Here is a 21,697-nt window from a genome sequence, read left to right as displayed (position 1 = left end):
TTCTAAACAACATACTTAAAATGGTTTTTCAAGGGCATGTATGTATGTGACTGTGAACAAAAGTAAAACAACTGGAATGGTATACACCAAAGTGTCAACAGTGGTTATCTTGGGGTGGCGAGCTCACTTTCATCATTGTACCTTCTGTATTTTACAGACCTGTAATTAGTAGGATTACTTCTATTGTGAGGAAAAACCGATTGTGTTCGGTTCTCCTCCCTGCCTAATCAGTGGCACACAACCTAGCTCTTTCATCACTACATAGCTTGTGTAGATCTGGCCGATGATGATTGTTTTTGCCCATAAAACGTGTAACGTCCTTGGAAGAAGTTTCTGATTATGCCACTTTCCTGTAATGTTTGAGGGTTGGGCAGCAGCTGGGAAAGACATGTTGTCAGATCCGAAATTCTTCCTACATAGGTCCTGAAAATGCAATGCTGTGTCTGATGACAGCTCACACTAGAGCAGCATATAAAGTGACACTTTAACAGATCTATTAACAGATCTGGTCTATTAACAGATGAATGGATAAATAAGATGTGACACACACACACACATAATGGAACACAACTCAGTCTAAAAAAGCAATGCAATTTTGCCATTTGCAACAACATGGATGAACTTGGAGGTATATACTAAGTCAGAAAGAGAAAGACAAATACTCTATGATGTCACTAATGTGGAATATAAAAAGTACAGTAAATGAGTAAATATAACAAAAGCTCACATATATAGAGATATAGAGATACTCACAGATATAGAGAAAAAAAAAAAAAAAACTAGTGGTTACCAGTGGGGAGAGAGAAAGGAGGAAAGGCAAGATAGGGGCAGGGGATTAGGAGGTACAAACTACTATGTATAAAATAAATAAGATATGAGGATATTTTGTACAGCACAGGGAATATAGCCAATATCTTATGACTAGAAACGTAGTATAATCTTTAAAACTTGTGAATTATTATGTTTTACACATGAAACTTATATAATATTATATATCAACTATACCTCAATTTAAAAAAAGAAATGCAAAAATTTTGATTAGAAAAAAAATAAAGCGGTATGCTGATATTATGTATGTGCTTTCTTCTTCAAAAACAAACACTGTCCATTCCCAGCCTAATTTCCTCATCCATAAAGTGGATGTAGGACCTCATTGCATGGTTTGGAGACAAAGTATGTGGAAACAATTTGAAAGATGCCAAATACCTTTTGAATACTAGCTATTAATACTCCAGGTGACAACCTAAGTAATCTGAGACTGCAAATCCTTTCTGGTATTAAGCTTAGTAAAACTTGAGCTGCTGCCTCCAGGAGTGTGAGACAGGGCTGTAAACTCAGATGATAGATGATACAATTTATAGAAACAATGGCAGATTTTCTTTTCTTGGGCTCCAAAATCACTGCGGATGATGACAGCAGCCATGAAATTAAAAGACACTTGCTGCTTGGGAGGAAATTTACAACAAACCTAAACAGAGTATCAAAAAGCAGAAACATCACTTTGGCGACAACGGTCTGTATAGTCAAAGCTATAGTCTTTCCTGTAGTCACGTACATGTGTGAGAGTTGGACCAAAAGAAGGCTGAATGTCAAAGAATTGAGGCTTTTGAAAACTGTGGTGTTGGAGAAGACTCTTGAGAGTCCCTTGGACTGCAAGGAAATCAAACCACTCAATCCTAAAGGAAATCAACCCTGAATATCCTTGGAAGGGCTGATGCTGAAACTGAATCTCCAATACTTTGACCTCAAGCTGAAGCTCCAGTACTTGGGCCACCTGATGTGAAAAGCAGATTCGTTGGAAAAGACCCTGACCCTAGGAAAGACTGAGGGCAAGAGGAGAAGGGGATGACATAGTATGAGATGGTTGGATAGCATTACTGACTCAATGGACATAAGTTTGAGCACACTCTGGGAGATAGTGGACAGGGAAGCCTGGTGTGCTGCAGTCTATGGGGTCGCACAGAGTTGGACACAACTTAGCAACTGAACAAAACAGCAACAACAACCTCGTTTTAATTGCTATGTATCCAAAACTAGTTCTGTTCTGATGAAAACCTAATATGCCTTTCCTATAATTCTCCTGGAGTTTTAATCTCTTGTAGGACATGACCAAAGTTTTCTACTGATGGATCCAACAAAATCAAGAAAGTCTGCTAGACTCTCCAAGCATCAGGTTGATATTCCTGATTGTCAAGTCACTGGTCAATTTTAATTATATTTTTTAAAAAAACTTCTTAGACTTGTTATATTATTGACCATTCCCTCTTTCTTAAAATTCTTTCTTAATTTTCCTGACTCTCAACTCCTCTATTTAACTCCTTGGATTTTTCTACTATCGTAGGTGAGAAACCATGCAATGTCATGTTAAGGGTTCTAAAACTAGTCACAGATTATGATTCTGTATCTCAGTTCAGTTCAGTTCAGTTCAGTTGCTCAGTCGTGTCCAACTCCTTGTGACCCCATGAACCGCAGCATGCCAGGCCTCCCAGTCCATTACCAACTCCCGGAGTCCACCCAAACCCATGTCCATTGAATCAGTGATGCCATCCAACCATCTCATCCTCCATCATCCCCTTCTCCTCCTGCCCTCAATCTTTCCCAGCATCAGGGTCTTTTCAAATGAGTCAGCTCTTTGCATCAGGTGGCTAAACTACTTACTAACTGAGACTTTAGACCAATTACTGAATACTGATAAGCCTTCATTTCTTATGAAGTGAAGATAGTAATAATATCTACTGCGTAGGTATGGGATAAGGCAATGGCAACCCACTCCAGTACTCTTACCTGGAAAATCCCATGGGCGGAGGAGCCTGGTAGGCTACAGTCCATGGGGTTGTAAAGAGTCAGACACGACTGAGCGACTTCACTTTCACTTTTCACTTTCATTCCTTGGAGAAGGAAATGGCAACCCACTCCAGTGTTTTTGCCTGGAGAATCCCAGGGATGGGGGAGCCTGGTGGGCTGCCGTCTCTGGGGTCGCACAGAGTCGGACACAACTGAAGCGACTTAGCAGCAGCAGCAGCAGCATAGGTATACCTTAGGGTGGTTGTACAAATTTTAATAGAAGCAGATCATGCTATGCACGGGGCTTCCCAGGTGATGCTAGTGGTAAAGAATCTGCCTGCCAGTGGAAGTGACACAAGAGACTCAGGTTTAACCCTTGGCTCAGGAAGATTCCCTGGAAGAGGGAATGGCAACCCACTCCAATATTCTTGTTGGAAAATCCCATGGACAAAGGAGCCTGGCAGTGACAGTCCAAGGAACCACAAAGAGACACAACTGAGCGACTGAGCATACACATATATATACTTGGCACATGGGGAACACTTGATCAATATTAACTCTCATGGCCTCTTCTACCTCCTACACTACCCTTTCTCTATCTTCAGTGTGGGGTACCCTCTAGAGGTGTGTCTTTGGTGATCTTCTCCCTGAAAGATCTCCACTTCCACCATCACCTAAACAGATATGGCTGTCATTCTAGCCCCCAACCGACCTCTTGCCTCTGCATATCTCTTGCTGGTTTCTCAACAGGCCGGCACGCCATACTCAAAACCTATACTTCCCACTTACCACAAAATTTGTTCTTCCCCATGTTCTTCCTATCTTTTTCAGAGTCATGAGCATCCACAGAGTTGTCCAAGCCAGAAATACTGAAGTCAATCTAACTCTTCTCTCTTCTAACAAGTTATGATTGAGGCAACTTGGGATAATCTGCTCAGCATTCCTTGTTTCTCTCCACACAGGGTAAACCTTTGAGTCACCACGGTAAAGCAACGGGACGCTGTATCTCATGCCAGTGAATTGGTCCAGGGGTAAACAGCTGAAGTAAGCTGAATTTTGGACTTGGAACCACTGGGGACATGAGGTTCTTTTTTTTTTTTTTTTAATGGTGGAAACAGCAAGATGCAAGGCTAAAGCTATTGGTGTTTCTGTATGTTCTCTGTACGTTTCCCATCATACAGAGAAAACTAATCAGTAATGAGCTAAAATGATATTGACATGAAGAAAAGATAGCAGAGAGAGACCCAGAAGGACTGAAATCCCTGGTTATTCGTAAGACTCAAGTGTCTCCCTCCTCATCCTGAAACTTGATTGTTCACATGAATGAAGTTCAGAAGGATGAAAGCTTGGAGTGTAAGGGTCAGAGAACGATTACAGCTGAGACTCAAGAGGTGAGTGCGTGTGTGTATGTGTGTGTGTGCACGCTCAGTCCTGTCTGACTCTGTGACCCCATGGACTGTAGCCCGCCAGGCTCCTCTGTCCATGGGATTTCCCAGGCAAGAATACTGGAGTGAGTTGCCTTTTCCTTCTCCAGGGGATCTTCCTGATCCTGGGATCAAACCCACGTCTCATGCATTTGAAGGCAGATTCTTTTTCGCTGAGCCATCAGGGAAGCCCCAAGAGGTAAATAGAGGCCCTATAATGCAGGGTCTGAAACTACTTGAAAGAGTTTGGAGTTTAAGAGCAATGGAAGAAACTGAAAAGTTTTAAGCAGAAAAGTGACATGATTAACTTGGTATTTTCTTAAGTTCACTTTGGATACATTGTGGAGAAGGGATTAGGGATGGTAGACCAAGGGGCAAAACTCAAGGCATGGAAATCACTTAGGAGATTGCAATAATCCAAGAAGAAATGACAACAGCCAGGACCAGGGAAATAGCATGTGTCGGGGGAGGGAAAGTAACAATATTAACAATAGACCAGAGGAACCAACAGGTCATATATCAAGGAGCCATGAACAACCAGAAAGATACAAACATGAGTGAAAGTCCAGCCATTGGATTGGATGTTCTTGGAAACTAAAAGTGAATGATGCAGTTTACTGCAATACTCCAAGGACACTGTTGTTTAAATGGCTGACAGCTTCTCTCAAGAGCCTGTCAGGACCCAGACCAGTTGCAGTGGGCCTTTCTAGCTTCTTTCTCCTAGATTCTCCCTTGTTTTGGTTGCTGGGGCCCCAAATAGGTTCCCAGACCACATGCAAACTAAAGTGCAGAGTGGACCATGAGAAGAGAAAGGACACTTAATGAACATTAGTGATTACCATGGAGAAGGCAATGGCAACACACTCCAGAATTCTTGCCTGGAAAATCCCACGGACGGAGGAGCCTGGTAGGCTGCAGTCCATGAGGTCGTTAAGAGTTGGACACGACTGAGCGACTTCACTTTCACTTTTCACTTTCATTCTTTGGAGAAGGAAATGGCAACCCACTCCAGTGTTCTTGCCTGGAGAATCCCAGGGACTGGGGAGCCTGGTGGGCTGCCCTCTATGGGGCGCACAGAGTTGGACACGACTGAAGCGACTTAGCAGCAGCAGCAGTGATTACCATAATAATTTCTAATTCATGGGGCTTCCTCTGTACCTCAGTCAGTAAAGAATCTGCTTGCAATGCAGGAGATCTGGGTTCGATTCCTGGGTCGGGAAGATTTCCTGCAGAAGGAAACAGCAACCCACTCCAATATTCTTGCCTGGAGAATCCCATGGACAGAGGAGCCTGGCAGGCTACAGTCCATGGGGTCGCAAGAGTAGGACACGATTTAGCAACTAAACCACCATCACCACCAATTGTTCATAGTATTACAATACTTTAAACCATCAACTATGGAAGCGCCTACTTTGTAGAGGAAATCATATACTAACATTAACTAATGGAAAGATAACAACTGAACTTATATCAGTTGGACTTTCAAAGGAGAATGTGAAAGAAAAGAATAGTATATAGAGTCTGAAAACTTGTACATGCCTATAATTTATTATAATGTGCTCAGTTTTGTCCACTCTTTGTGACACATGTGTCCTCTGTCCATGGAATTTTCCAGGCATGAATACTGGAGTGGGTTACCATTTCTTTCTCCAAGGGATTTTCCCAACCGAGGGATCAAATCCATATCTCTTACATCTCCTGCATTGGCAGGCAGGTTCTTTACCACTAGCACCACCTGAGAACTTGTATGTGCCTATAGCAAAAGAAAATACAGAGAAAGGAAACCTTTGCAACATTATCATGGGGTGGCTACAAAGTTTCACTCTCTTGGGCAAGACTCCTGAAACTTTGCTCAGAACAAACACATTCCAGTCCTGTTGGACTGATAAAATAATTCATCGAGAAGATAATAAAAAAAAAAAACAGAGGGTCCTAAGCAAGTTTCTTGAACTTCGTTCAAAAGAGTATTGAAAATATAACTGCTTAAAGGACATTCCATTGAAATTGCCATAGTGATGGTCCTCTGTTTGACTTTAACCCGAACTGGTCACTCTCAATGAATAACTGTGATAGCTGAGTTTCTTGTGTGTACTCTGTGTGTGAATGAGAGAGAAATATTTACCTTTATGATGAATGTACTTTATGAAAACCAGAACAGTGAGCTAAACTGTCCACTTTAATGACTCTCAATGACTCTAGAGAAAATGCAGTTTCCTTTCCTAATAATAGGAACATTTTAACATAAATTATAGTAAAATGTCATGTTATAGAAAAACATTGCATCTTCTTGCTAGTTCAGTTCAGTTTAGTCGCTCAGTCATGTCCGACTCTTTGCGACCCCATAAATTGCAGCACACCAGGCCTCCCTGTCCATCACCAGCTCCCGGAGTCCATGTCCATTGAGTAGGTGCTGCCATCCAGCCATCTCATCCTCTGTTGTCCCCTTCTCCTCCTGCCCTCAATCTTTTCCAGCATCAGGGTCTTTTCAAAATGTTCTTGCTAGTAGAAGTTAGCTATTGTCAAATGCACAGGAAACAAAACAAAGAAGTGATTTTTAGTTACTCATTCCCAAGGGTAGACTTTTGTAACCTATGATGCAATCTGAACTGTCACCTTCTCATTCCTTAATTAAAGAGAAGACCTGGAAAGAGGAGCCACACTTGGTTGCTGGAATCTCAGATCTTCAAGTTGGACAGCTGATTTCCAACACAATGGCCACCTCAGGATTTACCGTGGCAAAGCTGCTTTATAAATTTTTGTTGAATTATTGAAAAGTTATGCACGTTTTATTCACTCATATATACCCAATGCCAAACACATAGAATATGACTGGCAAATAACTATTGGCTGAATGAATAACTAACCCTAACCCAAATTATGACAAATTTGGCCCTCTGCATTCTTCCACTTGCTCTTCAGTGACTTATTCCTTGGTTTCAACAACATTCCCTTCCTTCCTTGTGATATCGTTTGAGGAGGAGCCTAGTATGGTAGTTATTTGCTCAGGCTCTAGAAACAGACAAACCCATTTTCAAACAACAGAAACTCACTTCTACTACCTACTAGGTGAACAATTAGTTTGACCTCTAGCCTCACTTTCTTTACTGGTAAAAGGAATAATAGTATTACCCTGGAGAGCCGTTATGAGGCTTAAAGCAAACACAGCATATGAAGCACGTAGCCCAGTACCTGGTGAGATACTGGTTCAATGGTAAAGAATCCTCCTGCCAGTGCAGGAGATGCAAGAGATGCAGGTTTGACCCCTGGGTCAGGAAGATCCCCTGGAGAAGGAAATGGCAACCCACTCCAGTATTTTTGCCTGGTGAATCCCTTGGACACAGAAGCCTGGCAGACTACAGTCCATAAGGTCTCAAAGAGTCAGATATGATTGAGCGCACGTGCACGACAATGACAGACCCTGGTCAGCACTAAGTCAAGTTGATACAACACATACAGTTACTTAACTGCACCCCTGTTTAAGCTGTGTATTTCTCCAAATATTAAATGACCCAAAACTACCACCCCACCACCACCACACACACACACACACACACACACACACACACACACACATGCACAAAGTGGTTTTCAACCCATTTTGCCAGTCCCTCAGAGATTCTAATGGGACAAAGTAGGTGATTAAATAGTTAATCCCATTTGGGTACTGTAAAACAGGAAGAGTGTGGGAGACTCCTCTAAGTTAATAATTACTCAAGAAAGTATGTTTGGGCTTCTGTGGTAGCTCAGCAGTAAAGAATACAAAGGCCAATGCAGGAGACATGGGTTGAATCCCTGGTCCAGGAAGATCCCACATGCCTCAGAGCAACTAAGACTGTGCTTCCCAACAAGAGAAACCACAAAAATGAGAAAACAGCACACCATGACTAGAGAGTAGCTCCCGCTCGCTGCAACTAGGGAAAAAGCCTTCACAGCAATGGAGACCCAGCACAGCCAAAAATAAATAAAGAAAATTATTAAAGAAAAAAAAAAGATAAAGCAGGTTTGCTTAAGTACAAAATCAAGCAGAGTTGATCAACAACAAGACCATGCAAGAGAAACACGAGATATGCCCCCAAACAATAAAACAATGGTGGCACGAGACCCGCATCCTGCCCAGTGAGCTCAGTAAGTTAGAACACACTATCTGTACATATTAAAAACAATCATCTGTGAACCTAGCTTGACAGGTAGAGACACCAAAACTCCCCTTCTCAGCCTGGAGGAGGAAATGATGATGGAAGCATGATGCCTACTCAAGAAAGACAAAGAAGTTCTTCTCCCCCTCCTCACTTTTCTTTTGATTATAAAACTGTAGCCCAGTAAGTTCTGGGGGGTGTGGCATCCCTCCTCTCCTACCTGCTTGTAAGCCTCACAAGCATCCTATTCTAATATCCATCTTATCCATCACTTTGCCTCTCGCTGAATTCTTTCTGTGCTGAGACATAAAAGACTGTGGTACTAGAACTCTTTGGAGCCCCTCAAAATGACACTGAATGGTTTCAGTTCTGTAATTATTTGATGATATTAGTTTCATTTTGCTAAAGATACAGTTACCTTGGGAAGGAGGAAGATACTGACAAAGTGGCAGTTAGGGTCCCTGTTCATTTCCAATAAGAGCAGTTTCACTTTGATTTCTTTTATAAATTGGAGTTATTTGAAGATTTAAAAGAAAAAACCCCTGCTAAAGTCAAAGCTTGAAACCCATGATCCTACAGGACATCACTTCTCATCTGTTTTAGTGCAGTCATAAAGACATCTGGTCTACTCCTTGCCAGTAACTAGCTGGGGTGCCACAGACAAATCAGCTTCTCTGCCCTAATCTCCCTACTCCACAAAATGCATAGTTTAGAAAGATAATGTCTAAGGTTCATGCTTTCCTATTAGTTTTATTTCTGCTGCTAAGTCACTTCAGTCATGTCCGACTCTGTGTGACCCCAGAGACGGCAGCCCACCAGGCTCCCCCATCCCTGGGATTCTCCAGGCAAGAACACTGGAGTGGGTTGCCATTTCCTTCTCCAATGCATGAAAGTGAAAAGTGAAAGTGAAGTCGCTCAGTCATGTCCGACCCTCAGCGACCCCATGGACTGCAGCCTACCAGGCTCCTCCGTCCATGGGATCTTCCGGGCAAGAGTACTGGAGTGGGGTGCCATTGCCTTCTCTGAGTTTTATTTCTAGAGATCAACAAAATCCATACAGAAAAGTTGTTTTGAATAGCTTGATGAATTAAAACTTTCTCACCATTTAACTCCAATAAACATTTAACTCCAATAACCTGGGACACAATATGTACACAATATGTACACAATATGTACAAAATGAGTGTGTTGAATGTTAAACAAGTGAATGAATTATTTATTTGCTAATTAAAGTTGTGATAGAACTTCATGGGTCCCTACTTTGCTCAAATGAGTTGTGGTGGGATGTGACAGTTCTTTTCTACCTGCTGAGGGCTCCGGGAAAGTGACAAGAGCATAATTCAGGAGATCGAACTCCAAATGACTAGGAATAGGAATTCTGGGTAACCCGCTTGTCTTACCCACCAATATATCGTGAATCCAATTAACCTGTCAGTCTTTATATCTCTCAAGCTTATGTCAAATCCATCTCTATTTGCTAACATAGTAGGCCAACCCAGCATCCTCTATTCTCACATAAGCCTCCTTAGGGTCTCCATACTTCCACTCTTGTTACTTCCAATCTCTTCTATTAATAATTAGGCGTTAAAGATGGTAACCACAACGCTATATGCAAGACAGCAAAAGAGACACGGATGTAAAGAACAGACTTCTGGACTCTGTGGGAGAAGGCAAAGGTGGGATGATTTGAGAAAATAGCACTGAAACATGTATATTACCATATGTGAAAGAAGCAGTCCAATTTCAATGTATGAAACAGGGCGTCAAAGCCAGTGCACTGGGACAACTCTGAGGGATGGGATGTGGAGGGAGGTGGGATGGGGAGGGAGGTGGGATGGGGAGGGAGGTGGAGGGAGCATTCAGGATGGGGGACACATGTACACCCGTGGCTGATTCATGTCAATGTATGGCAAAACCCACCACAATATTGGAAAGTAATTAGCCTCCAATTAAATAAATAAATTGATTTAAAAAATAATTAGGTGTCCATCCTCTATCACTAGAGCTTGTTTGTGTCTTTCAGGGCACTAGCACACATTTGGTTTATTTCGTTTCTCTCACTAGACTCTGAGCCCTATGAAGTCAGAGACCTTTCTTATTCACCCCCTCTTATTCAGCCCATCCCCGTACCCCCACCTAGTGTTTAGCACCTGCACGCCTTTTCATAAATAGTCAATGAATGAATGCGTGTGAATTCTCAGTCTCAGCGACCCTGTCTTAATTCACCTTTGGGTTATCAGGACCGAGGGCTATGTCTGGTGCCAAGCAGGTACTGCATAAATACTTGTTTCACGTTTGGGTCAACTGAAGAAGGGAGGACTCTCCTCTCTACGTTGTAAACAAAGCTGAATTGTCACTCTGCTAGTTGCTTGACCTTGACCCTGGCCTTCATTAACTGACAAATGAGCTAATTTCACAGGGTTGCTTTACGATGCGCTCTGTTTGGCAAAGGGCTTTGCAGAATGTGTGACATGGCTTATACTCAACATTCCCAGTAGCAGTGGTGGGAGGTCCAAAGTCTAGAAGTGGAAGGGGTGGGGCGAGAAGCTTGGTGCCGATAATGCGTTCTGATGCTGCGAGCCGCTTGGCCCTCTGGGCTCGCCGTCCTCCCCTCCCCCGCCGCCGTCACCTGGGAAACGGGACGCGTTCGCCCGCCCACCGACCGAAGCTAGTTTCATGGCAGCCACGAAGAAAGCAGTTTTGGGGCCGTTGGTGGGAGCAGTGGACCAGGGCACCAGCTCGACGCGCTTTTTGGTTTTCAATTCAAAAACAGCCGAACTACTTAGTCATCATCAAGTGGAAATAAAACAAGAGTTTCCTAAAGAAGGATGGGTGGAACAAGACCCTAAGGAAATCCTGCTGTCCGTGTATGAGTGTATAGAGAAAACGTGTGAGAAACTTGGACAGCTCAATATTGATATTTCCAACATAAAAGCTATTGGTGTCAGTAACCAGAGGGAAACCACTGTAGTCTGGGACAAATTAACTGGAGAACCTCTATACAATGCTGTGGTGTGGCTCGATCTGAGAACCCAGTCTACCGTTGAGAGTCTTAGTAAAAGCATTCCAGTAAATAACAACTTTGTCAAGACCAAGACGGGCCTTCCACTGAGCACTTACTTCAGCGCAGTGAAACTTCGTTGGCTTCTTGACAACGTGAGAAAAGTTCAAAAGGCAGTTGAAGAAGATAGAGCGCTTTTTGGGACCATTGATTCATGGCTTATTTGGAGCTTGACAGGAGGAGCCCGTGGAGGTGTCCATTGTACAGATGTAACAAATGCAAGCAGGACGATGCTTTTCAACATTCACTCTTTGGAATGGGATAAAGAGCTCTGTGAGTTTTTTAAAGTTCCAATGAAAATTCTCCCAAATATCCGGAGTTCTTCTGAGATCTATGGCCTAATGAAAGCTGGGTCTTTGGAAGGTGTGCCCATATCGGGGTGTCTGGGGGACCAGTCTGCTGCATTGGTGGGACAACTGTGCTTCCAGGATGGACAAGCCAAAAACACGTATGGGACAGGCTGTTTCTTACTATGCAATACAGGCCATAAGTGTGTATTTTCTGAACATGGCCTTCTGACCACAGTGGCTTACAAGCTCGGCAGAGACAAACCAGTATATTACGCACTAGAAGGTTCGGTAGCTATAGCTGGTGCTGTTGTTCGCTGGCTAAGGGACAATCTTGGAATTATAAAGACCTCAGAGGAAATTGAAAAACTTGCTAATGAAGTAGGTACCTCTTATGGTTGCTATTTCGTCCCAGCCTTTTCAGGCCTATATGCCCCTTATTGGGAGCCCAGTGCCAGAGGGATCATCTGTGGGCTCACTCAGTTCACCAATAAATGCCATATTGCTTTTGCTGCACTAGAGGCTGTTTGTTTCCAAACCCGAGAAATTCTGGACGCCATGAACCGCGACTGTGGAATTCCACTCAGTCATTTGCAGGTGGACGGAGGGATGACCAACAACAAAATTTTGATGCAACTGCAAGCCGACATTCTGTATATCCCTGTAGTGAAGCCCTCGATGCCGGAAACGACTGCCTTGGGAGCTGCCATGGCAGCAGGGGCTGCAGAAGGGGTCGGCGTGTGGAGTCTCGAGCCTGAGGATTTGTCAGCTGTCACGATGGAGCGGTTTGAACCTCAGATCAACGCCAAGGAGAGCGAAATTCGTTATTCCACATGGAAGAAAGCTGTAATGAAGTCCATGGATTGGGCTACCACTAAGTCTTCAGAAAATGGTGACACTGGCATCTTCAGTAGTCTACCCTTGGGCTTTTTTGTAGTGAGTAGCATGGTAATGTTAATCGGAGCCAGGTACCTCTCAGGTGTGCCATAAATAATACCAACTCCTGGATCCCAAAGATCTTGACCTAAGGAGAGAATTCAGTGATTCTGTCTCTTAATGTGCTGACGCTATTCATAGACTCTGATTTTATTTACAAGCCACTTGCTGCATGACCCTCCAAGTAGACCTGTGGCTTGAAATAAAGAAAATGGGGCCGAAAAAAAAAAAAGTGGTTTCTCAATTAGGAAAAAAAAAAAAAACCCAGCAAGTTTTGCATACAAAAAGTCACAAACTACTCCCCTGAACTACTCAGGTGTTGTTGTTTTTATCCAACTTTCTATTAAAATGTTGAAGGAGAAAGGGGCATGGTGGGGGGATTGGTAGTCAACTATGTTGATTTGCCCTGTTCCAAACTCCCTCTAGCAATGACTTGACAGCTACCTCCCACTTGGTGTTGGTCAACTCTACAGTAAGAATTATAAAGAAAATGTAGTGTGTGCTCATAGGATGAGGCACAATCTGTTATTTAGTTGCAAAGTTGTGTCTGACTCTTTTGCAACCCTATGGACTACAGCCCACCAGGCTCTTCTCTCCATGGGATTTCCCAGGCAAGAATACTGGAATGGGTTGCCCTTTCCTTCTCCAGGGGATCTTCCCAACCCAGGGATCCAACCTGTGTCTCCTGTATTGGCAGGCAGATTCTCTACCGCTGAGCCACAAGGGAAGCCCGAGGCACAATTTAGAATCACTCCATTTATTTAGCATATCATAAACGGAATCCTTCCGTGGCAAATCTTAGGGTAAAGACTTGAACCCTAAACACAGCCTGCAAGGATCTGATTCGTGGCCACTGTTTTTGCATCATTTCACTACAATCTCCTTGTTCTCTGAGTTCCCATTATATTTGAATGTATGAAGTAAATGAAGTATATTTATATACTTTAGTTTCAGCCACAGGACCTTTGCACATGTGCTTCCCTTTGCTTGAGTTAGAGTCACCTTTATAATTAAATTCAAGGTCACTTCTTCTGAGACTGACCCTCCAGTCTAAGTCCTAGAACCTTCTCATTCATTCACAGTAGGGTTTCACTTTGCAATTACACACCCAATGGTGTGGTTAATTTTTCTTGTTTCTCTCCCCGCCCCACCCCCACCCTCCAATCTCAATTTGTACTGAGAGCAGAATTGATGAATGAGCTAGTGTATGTATCCTCAGCGCCCAGATTTGTTCCCGGCAAGTGATAGGTATTCAATAAATGTCCAATGAATGAGTAAGCGAAAGGTTTCCAGGATAGGTGTAGGAATCTGAGACACAAAGCTGAGGAGTCCCCCAGAGTTTGGGAGTGGTGTGGGGGACACAGACCAATAAACAGATGGGTACCAAGCTCCAGAGAAGCTAACTCTTGCTCCTACCTCCAGCTGGTGGGAGAGCCTAACCCTTCTCCAGCTGCAGACACTTTAGGAGGAAGAGGTGGGTTTAAGGGCGGATGCTGAAGCCGGACGCACAGTAATCGATCTCTGAACAACGGCCAGGGTTCGGTGGAGATCCCCGGGTTTCTAGGCTAATTGCAGGAACCCGAGTTGCCGGGCTTGGGCAGGTTGCCAGCTGACCGCGCTTGCCGACCCTTGTGCCCAGCGTTGCGCTCTCTCTTCGGCGCCCTGGCGAGTCAGCCAATGCGCTCCGGGCGCCGCAGTTGCTCCCGAGCCCCGGCGCTCGTGATTGGTAGCCCCCAGCCTCAGCCCCGGCGGGCCCTCCCACCCAAGACCAAGTCCAGTCCGCGCCCAGTCCCGGGCGGTCGCTGCCTCCTCTGCGCTCGGGAGCCAGGTGCTGGCCCGGGCGGCCGCTCACACTTTGCAGGCGCAGCGGAGCAACGAGGTCCCAGGCGACCGCGCTCAGCGCCGCCCTCGCTCGCCACGGCCGGGCCATGAAGGTCGAGTTTGCGCCACTCAACATCCCGCTGGCGCGGCGGCTGCAGACGGCTGCGGTGCTGCATTGGTTGCTGTCCTTCCTGCTGTTCGGTAAGGACGCCTGGCCGCGCAAGATCCAGGCGAAACCGCGCGGTGCTTGGGGCTCCGTCTGCTCCTTTCCGGACCGTCGTTGTCGGAAACTCCAGGGACGTTCTTAGACTCTCCAGCCCCACTCCCTTTGTAAGCCTAATCTGTCAGATCACACCGGGCGTGGGTAACTAATTTGGGATTCCCCTCTTTGATTCATCCTTTCACGTGAAGCTCGTAGCGAACGACTGATTTCCGACTTAATTTTCCCCAGTGCTGTTTTTAAAAATCGAGGCGTACCTTTACCCCAAGTAAAAGGCCCAGATTTACGGCTCGATGGGTTTTGACACATGTATACATCCAAATGGAACCACGACCCAAGCAAGCTGGAAGACATGGCACTTAAGCCTCTCGAAGTAGACAAACTCGTTTATTGAATTACGGGTTCGGAAATGGACTCAATGCCCAAGGATCTGAAACCTGATCCCTTCCTTCTCTCCACCCTAAGGACAAATATCTTGGTTAGCTTCTCCGTGTTGAAGGTTTCCGGGATGCGGAAAGGTACCTTGTTGCGGATGCACCATGCACTAGTTGGGCTGGGTGGCCTCTGCCTGTAAATAATTCAACCCCGGAGAATGTTGTCCTAGCCGGCTCTTAAATTAAGCCCAGGAGAGGGCAATGGCACCCCACTCCAGTACTCTTGCTTGGAAAATCCCATGGACGGAGGAGCCTGTTAGGCTGCAATCCATGGGGTCGCTAAGAGTCGGACACGACTGAGCGACTTCACTTTCACTTTTCACTTTCATGCATTGGAGAAGGAAATGGCAGCCCACTCCAGTGTTCTTGCCTGGAGAATCCCAGGGACTGGGGAGCCTGGTGGGCTGCCGTCTATGGGGTCGCATAGAGTCGGACACGACTGAGGCGACTTAGCAGCAGCAGCAGCAGGAATACACAGGAGCCAGTCACTAGATGGGGCAGGGGACTAACCTGTGCGCCTTTCCTCCGGATATTTGTTCTGCTGTTGGAGTAAAGGGGTTGAGGGGGTCAGGGTAAAGGGGGGTGGTATGAGAGCACAGGAATTATTGGGAACCTAACCGCTCAGACAGGACTGAGCGACTAACACACACAGCCGCTTCAGAAGACTAGTTATTTGTATGCTCGAAGACCATGGGCTGTGCACTGGAGGCCGCAGTAGCAGTAATAACTCATTGCACTGTAGAGGTTTACAGTTTTGAACCCTCTTACATTTTGAATGTCTTGGATCGATGGTTCTCAACCTAGGCTGCAATTAAAATGACTGGAGAACTTCCTTTAAAAAATAGGATGCCCATAGTCTCTCCCTAAGAATTTTGAATTCATTTATTTCAGAATGGAACCTGCCCATGGGGATTTTTTTTTTTTTTTTAATAAATTCTCCCAAGTGCAGCTTGAGTTTACTAAAAGAGGAAATTGAAAGCCTTAGCTCATTAAGTCCTCCTAGGCCAGACTGTTGGGACAGCATTATATTTTGTTTTGCTCTTGGTCAAAGTACCATTGAGATAATAGCTACACTTATCAAGGCCTTGGGGTGTGCCAGGTGCTCTCTGCCAACTACAAATGGGCACGTGCCGCCTACCTCTACAGTGCTAATCACCATACGCTGTTAACCATGTAATCTTTACCACAGCCCTTTGAGGTAAGGACTGTGCCTTCTTGCACTCATTGTACAGATGAAGGAACCAAGAGGTCGAGTGAATTGTTCACGGGTTAGTAGGTGGTGGAGGAGCTGGGGGCAAACCTGAATACTCTACCCAGACTTCCTGCTTTAACCATTCTGCTGTCCAGTTTAACGTCTTGAACCTGGAGACTGACCTCACTCACCAGTCAGCACATCTCTGATAGCCTGCTGTCTTTTCCTTCCATGGCCCTTGCTGATGCTTGTATCTGTGTATGTCTGTGGCTACTTGAGAAAGGTCTGTATTGCCATCCATAGGTAAGCAGAATTTGTCACTCTAAAATATGTTTCTTTGGTTTATTAATTATTTGAAGCTGGTTATTTTCTAAAAAGCACCAAACAAAACAGACAAAACAAAAAACTCTGAAAACCCAGCAGGAGTTACCCTTTTGTAAGTAATATTCACACTTATAAGAGGAATCTCTATTTGTAGTTGTGTGTCCCTTGCTGTAGGAAAGAGGATGACCAAATCTCTAGAAACCTATCAAGTGGAGAAGGGAGGGAAAATGGAGAAGGGAGGCTTATGGTTTGGTTACTTGGTTATGGGGAGGGGCTGGGTGAAGATGGAACCATAGGGCGAAAGCATAATTAGGGAGTTTGGGGTGGACATGTACACACTGCTATGTTTAAAATGGACAAGCAACAAGGTCCTACTGTATAGCACATGGAAGGAACTCTGCTCAGTGTTATGTGACAGCCTGGATGGGGAGTTTGGGGGAGAATGGATACAAGTGTGTATATGGCGAAGTCCCTTCGCTGTTCACCTGAAACTCACAACATTGTTAATCAGCTACCCCAATACAAAATAAAAAGTTAAAAAAAAAAAAGTCTGTCAAGCCACTGTAGTCTGACTCAAATTAGGAGTGGTGGGCCATGTCCAATCCACTCACATGTGGTATGTGGAGCTCTACCACTCACCTTGTGACCTTCAACAATTACTATACCTCCAAGGAGCCAGGTTATCTGTTCTGCAAGATACCTTCAGGATTCCTCTGCTATTTTGGAGGGCTAACTTGTTCCTCAATTATCTATTGTTGTTCAGTTGCTTAGTTGTGTCCAACTGTTTTCAGCCCCATGGATTGCAGCCTGCCAGGCTTCCCTAAACTTAACCATCTCCCAGAGTTTGCTCAAACCCATGTCCATTGAGTCTGTGATGCCATCCAACCATTTCATCCTCTGTCATCTCCTTCTCCTCCTGCCTTCAATCCCATCATCAGGATCTTTTCCAATGAATCAGCTCTTCACATCAGGTGGCCAAAGTATTGTAGCTTCAGCATCAGTCTCTGTATTTCTTCTAAAAGGGAAGTTGGAGCTAAAACCTTGATGAGATTTAGGTGAAGTGTTTTTGCCAGTCCTATTCCAAGGTGTTGCTGGGTGCTCATGTCACATTATGTCAGATCCATGTAATGTCCAGTTGTCCCATTATTAGTGTCTAAGAGTGGTCAGTGGGTCCAGGTAAGAAGTAATGTGAGGGCTGGTAATTGACATGGGTGCAGATAAAAGTTCCCCATTGACCAATGATCTTTCACCTAGTCTCTGTTAATGATCCTTGACTAGATTAACTTTTATTTGGGACTACAAAATGGTAATTTTCATATTGTCTCATTCTTTCTTCACATATTAGCTAGAATTCACACCAGGAATAATTTTTCCTATCATCTATGGCCATCGCTTACCCTACAATTCCTTTCTTACAGGGAAGATAAGGATAAACACTTATTTCTTTCAATTTTAATTATTTTAAAGAGTTGTAATATCTCCTTTCAATGGTGACAGAAATTTTATTAACTATGTCTTTTAAAATCTCTAAATGAAGATCTTGGAATGCATTTTTCTTTCCACCATCAGGAAATGGGTTTAAACTATTACCAATAGCACTTGAAATATATTTTTTAAAATAGCAAATTGTTTCATTTAGTCATGAAATCAAATACTCTTTCCTTGAGATAAATGTTAAGTGCTTGTTTTTCAATCTTACAACATTGTATTAGTTTTAGGTATACAACATAATGATTTGATTTCTCTGTTGCAAAATGATTTCCACAAGTTCAGTTAAAGTCCATCACCACACAGTTACAATTTTATTCTCTTATGATGAGACCTTTAAGATTTACTCTTAGCAACTTTCAGATATACAATATTATTAACTATAGTCACTATGCTATACATTACATCCCCAGAACTTTTGATTTCTAGTTTCGATTTCCATTTTTCTAATGAGAGATGTTGAACATCTTTCCATATTAAGCTATCTGTCTTCTTTGGACAGGGAGGCCTGGTGTGCTGCAGTCCATGGGGTCGCAAAGAGTCGGACACGACTGAGCGTGAACTGAACTGTCGTCTTTGGAGAAACAAAGTTTAAGTCTTCTACTCACTTTTTGACCAGGTTGTTTGTTTTTCTGGTATTGAGCTGCATGAGCTACTTGTATATTTTGAAAGTTAATCCTTTGTCAGTTGTTTCATTTGCTATTATTTTCTCCCATTCTGAGGGTTGTCTTTTCCCTTTGTTTATAGTTTCCTTTGCTGTGAAACAGCTTCTAAGTTTAATTAGGTCCCATTTGTTTATTTTTGTTTTTAATTTCTGTTACTCCACAGTTCATTTGCTCATTTGTGTCAGACTGTTTGAGACCCTGTGGACTGCGGCATGCCAGGCCTCCCTGTTCATTGTCAACTTCCAGAGTTTACTCAGACTTATGTCCATTGAGTTGGTGATGCCATCCAACATCTCATCCTCTGTTGTTCCCTTCCCCTCCTGCCTTCAGTCTTTCCCAGCATCAGGGTCTTTTCCAGTGAGTCAGTTCGTCACATCAGGTGGCCAAAGTACTGGAGTATCAGCTTCAGCATCAGTCCTTCCAATGAATATTCAGGACCGACTTCCTTCAGGATGGACTGGTTGGATCTCCTTGTGTCCAAGGGACTCTCAAGAGTCTTCTCCAACACCATAGTTCAAAAGCATCAATTCTTCGGTGCTCAGCTTTCTTTATAGGCCAACTCTCACATCCATACATGACCACTAGAAAAACCGTAGCCTTGACTAGATGGACCTTTGTTGACAAAGTAATGTCTCTGCTTTTTAATATGCTGTCTAAGTTGGTCATAGGTTTTCTTCAAAGGAGCAAGCATCTTTTAATTTCATGTCTGCAGTCACTATCTACAGTAATTTTGGAACCCCTAAAAATAAAGTCAGCCACTGTTTCCACTGTTTCCCCATCTATTTGCCATGAAGTGATGGGACCAGAAGCCATGATCTTTGTTTTCTGAATGATGAGTTTTAAGCCAACTTTTTTTTTTTTTCTTAAGCCAACTTTTTTACTCTCCTCTTACACTTTCATCAAGAGGCTCTTTAGTTCTTCTTTGCTTTCTGCCATAAGTATCATGTCATCTGCATATCTGAGGTCATTGATATTTCTCCCAGGAATCTTGATTCCCAATTGTGCTTCATCCAGTTCAGCATTTCTCATGATGTGCTGTGCATATAAGTTAAATAAGTACAGTGACAATATACAGCCTTGACATACTCCTTTCCTGATTTGGAATCAGTCTGTTGTTCCATGTCTAGTTCTAACTGTTGGCTCTTGACCTGTATACAGATTTCTCAGGAGGCAGGTCAGGTAGTCTGGTATTCCCATCTCTTGAAGAATTTTCCATAGTTTGTTGTGATCCACACAGTCAAAGGCTTTGGCATAGTCAGTAAAGCAGAAGTGGATGTTTTTATGGAACTCTCTTGCTTTTTTGATGAGCCAACAGATGTTGTCAATTTGATCTCGGGTTCCTCTGCCTTTGTAAATCCAACTTGAACATCTGGAAGTTATCGGTTCACGTACTGTTGAAGCCTGGCTTGGAAAATTTTGAGCATTACTTTGATAGTGTGTGAGATGAGTGCAATTGTGTGGTAGTTTGAGCATTCTTTGGCATTGCCTTTCTTTGGGATTGGAATGAAAACTGACCCTTTCCAGTCCTGTGGCCACTGCTGAGTTTTCCGAATTTGCTGGCATATTGAGTGCAGCACTTTCACAGCATCATCTTTTAGGATTTGAAAGAGCTCAACTGGAATTTCATCACCTCCACTAGCTTTGTAACGATGCTTCCTAAGGTCCACGTGACTTCGCATTCCAGGATGTCTGGCTCTAGGTAAGTGATCATTCCATCGTGGTTATCTGAGTCGTGAAGATCTTTTTTGTACAGTTCTTCTGTGTATTCTTGCCACCTCTTCTTAATATCTTCTTCTTCTATTAGGTCCATACCATTTCTGTGCTTTATCAAGCCCATCTTTGCATGAAATGTTCCCTTGATATCTCTAATTTTCTTGAAGACATCTCTAGTCTTTCCCATTATGTTGTTTTCCTCTATTTCTTTGCACTGATCACTGAGGAAGGCTTTCTTATCCCTCCTTGCTATTCTTTGGAACTCTGCATTCAAATGGATATATCTTTCCTTTTATCCTTTGCTTTTCGCTTCTCTTCTTTTCATAGTTATTTCTAAGGCCTCCTCAGACAACCATTTTGCCTTTCTGCATTTCTTTTTCTTGGGGGTGGACTTGATCACTGCCTCCTGTACAATGTCACAAACCTCCGTCTATAGTTCTTTAGGCACTCTATCAGATCTAGTCCCTTGAATCTATTTGTCACTTCTACTGTAAAGCAGAGACATTACTTTGTCAACAAAGGCCCATCTAGTCAAGGCTATGGTTTTTCCAGTAGTCATGTATGGATGTGAGAGTTGAAGTATAAAGAAAGCTGAGCACCAAAGAATTGATGCTTTTGAACTGTGGTATTGGAGAAGACTGAGAGTCCCTTGGACTGCAAGGAGATCCAACCAGTCCATCCTAAAGGAAATCAATCCTGAGTGTTCATTGGAAGGACTGATGTTGAAGCTGAAACTCCAGTGCCTTGGCCACCTAATGCAAAGAGCTGACTCATTTGAAAAGACCCTGATGCTGGGGAAGATTAAGGGCAGGAGGAGAAGGGGAAGATAGAGGATGAGATGGTTGGATGGCATCACCGACTCAGTGGATATGGGTCTGGGTAGACTCTGGCAGTTGGTGATAGACAGGGAGGCCTGGCGTACTGCGGTTCATGGGGTTGCAAAGCATCTGGGTGACTGAACTGAGCTAAACTGAATGGTCTAGTGGTTTTCCCTACTTTCTTCAATTTAAGTCTGAATTTGGCAATAAGAAGTTCGTGATCTGAGCCACAGTCAGCTCCTGGTCTTGTTTTTGCTGACTGTATAGAGCTTCTCATCTTTGGCTGCAAAGAATATAATCAGTCTGATTTCAGTATTGACCATCTGGTGATGTCCATGTGTAGAGTCTTCTCTTGTGTTGTTAGAAGAGGGTGTTTGCTATGACCAGTGTGTTC

At 43.7% G+C, this 21,697-nt stretch overlaps 1 protein-coding gene and 1 pseudogene across 11 annotated transcripts in view; both read left to right on the top strand.

Annotated features, from left to right (window-relative positions):
• The first annotated feature begins 10,993 nt into the window (after nt 1-10,993).
• Nucleotides 10,994-12,860, top strand: LOC147377780 (glycerol kinase pseudogene; annotated as a pseudogene). Its single transcript, XR_015150976.1, has one exon. The product of XR_015150976.1 is annotated as a glycerol kinase pseudogene (transcript).
• Nucleotides 12,861-14,104: 1,244 nt separating this feature from the next.
• MOGAT1 (monoacylglycerol O-acyltransferase 1) overlaps nt 14,105-21,697 on the top strand; it is a 34,877-nt gene continuing 27,284 nt past the window's right edge. For 2 of the 10 annotated variants that reach the window (XM_086366112.1, XM_086366149.1), the window contains exon 1: nt 14,511-14,650. Coding sequence is in view for 3 of the 10 variants with exons in the window: in XM_086366080.1 (XP_086222206.1) it covers nt 15,079-15,187 (109 nt within the window). In the remaining 7 variants the exon portion in view is untranslated. Of the gene's footprint in view, nt 15,188-18,609; nt 18,727-21,697 lie in introns of those variants that run through there. The other 8 variants (XM_086366091.1, XM_086366080.1, XM_086366158.1 and 5 more) reach the window with 8 other exon arrangements.

This window comes from Bos grunniens, chromosome 2, assembly GCF_055505025.1.
Source record: "Bos grunniens cultivar Pamir isolate PY7600 chromosome 2, Bosgru_T2T1.0, whole genome shotgun sequence".
Taxonomy (NCBI): Eukaryota; Metazoa; Chordata; class Mammalia; order Artiodactyla; family Bovidae; genus Bos; species Bos grunniens.
Note: the sequence above shows the minus strand (reverse complement) of the source record. Positions and strands in the feature narration are given on the sequence as shown.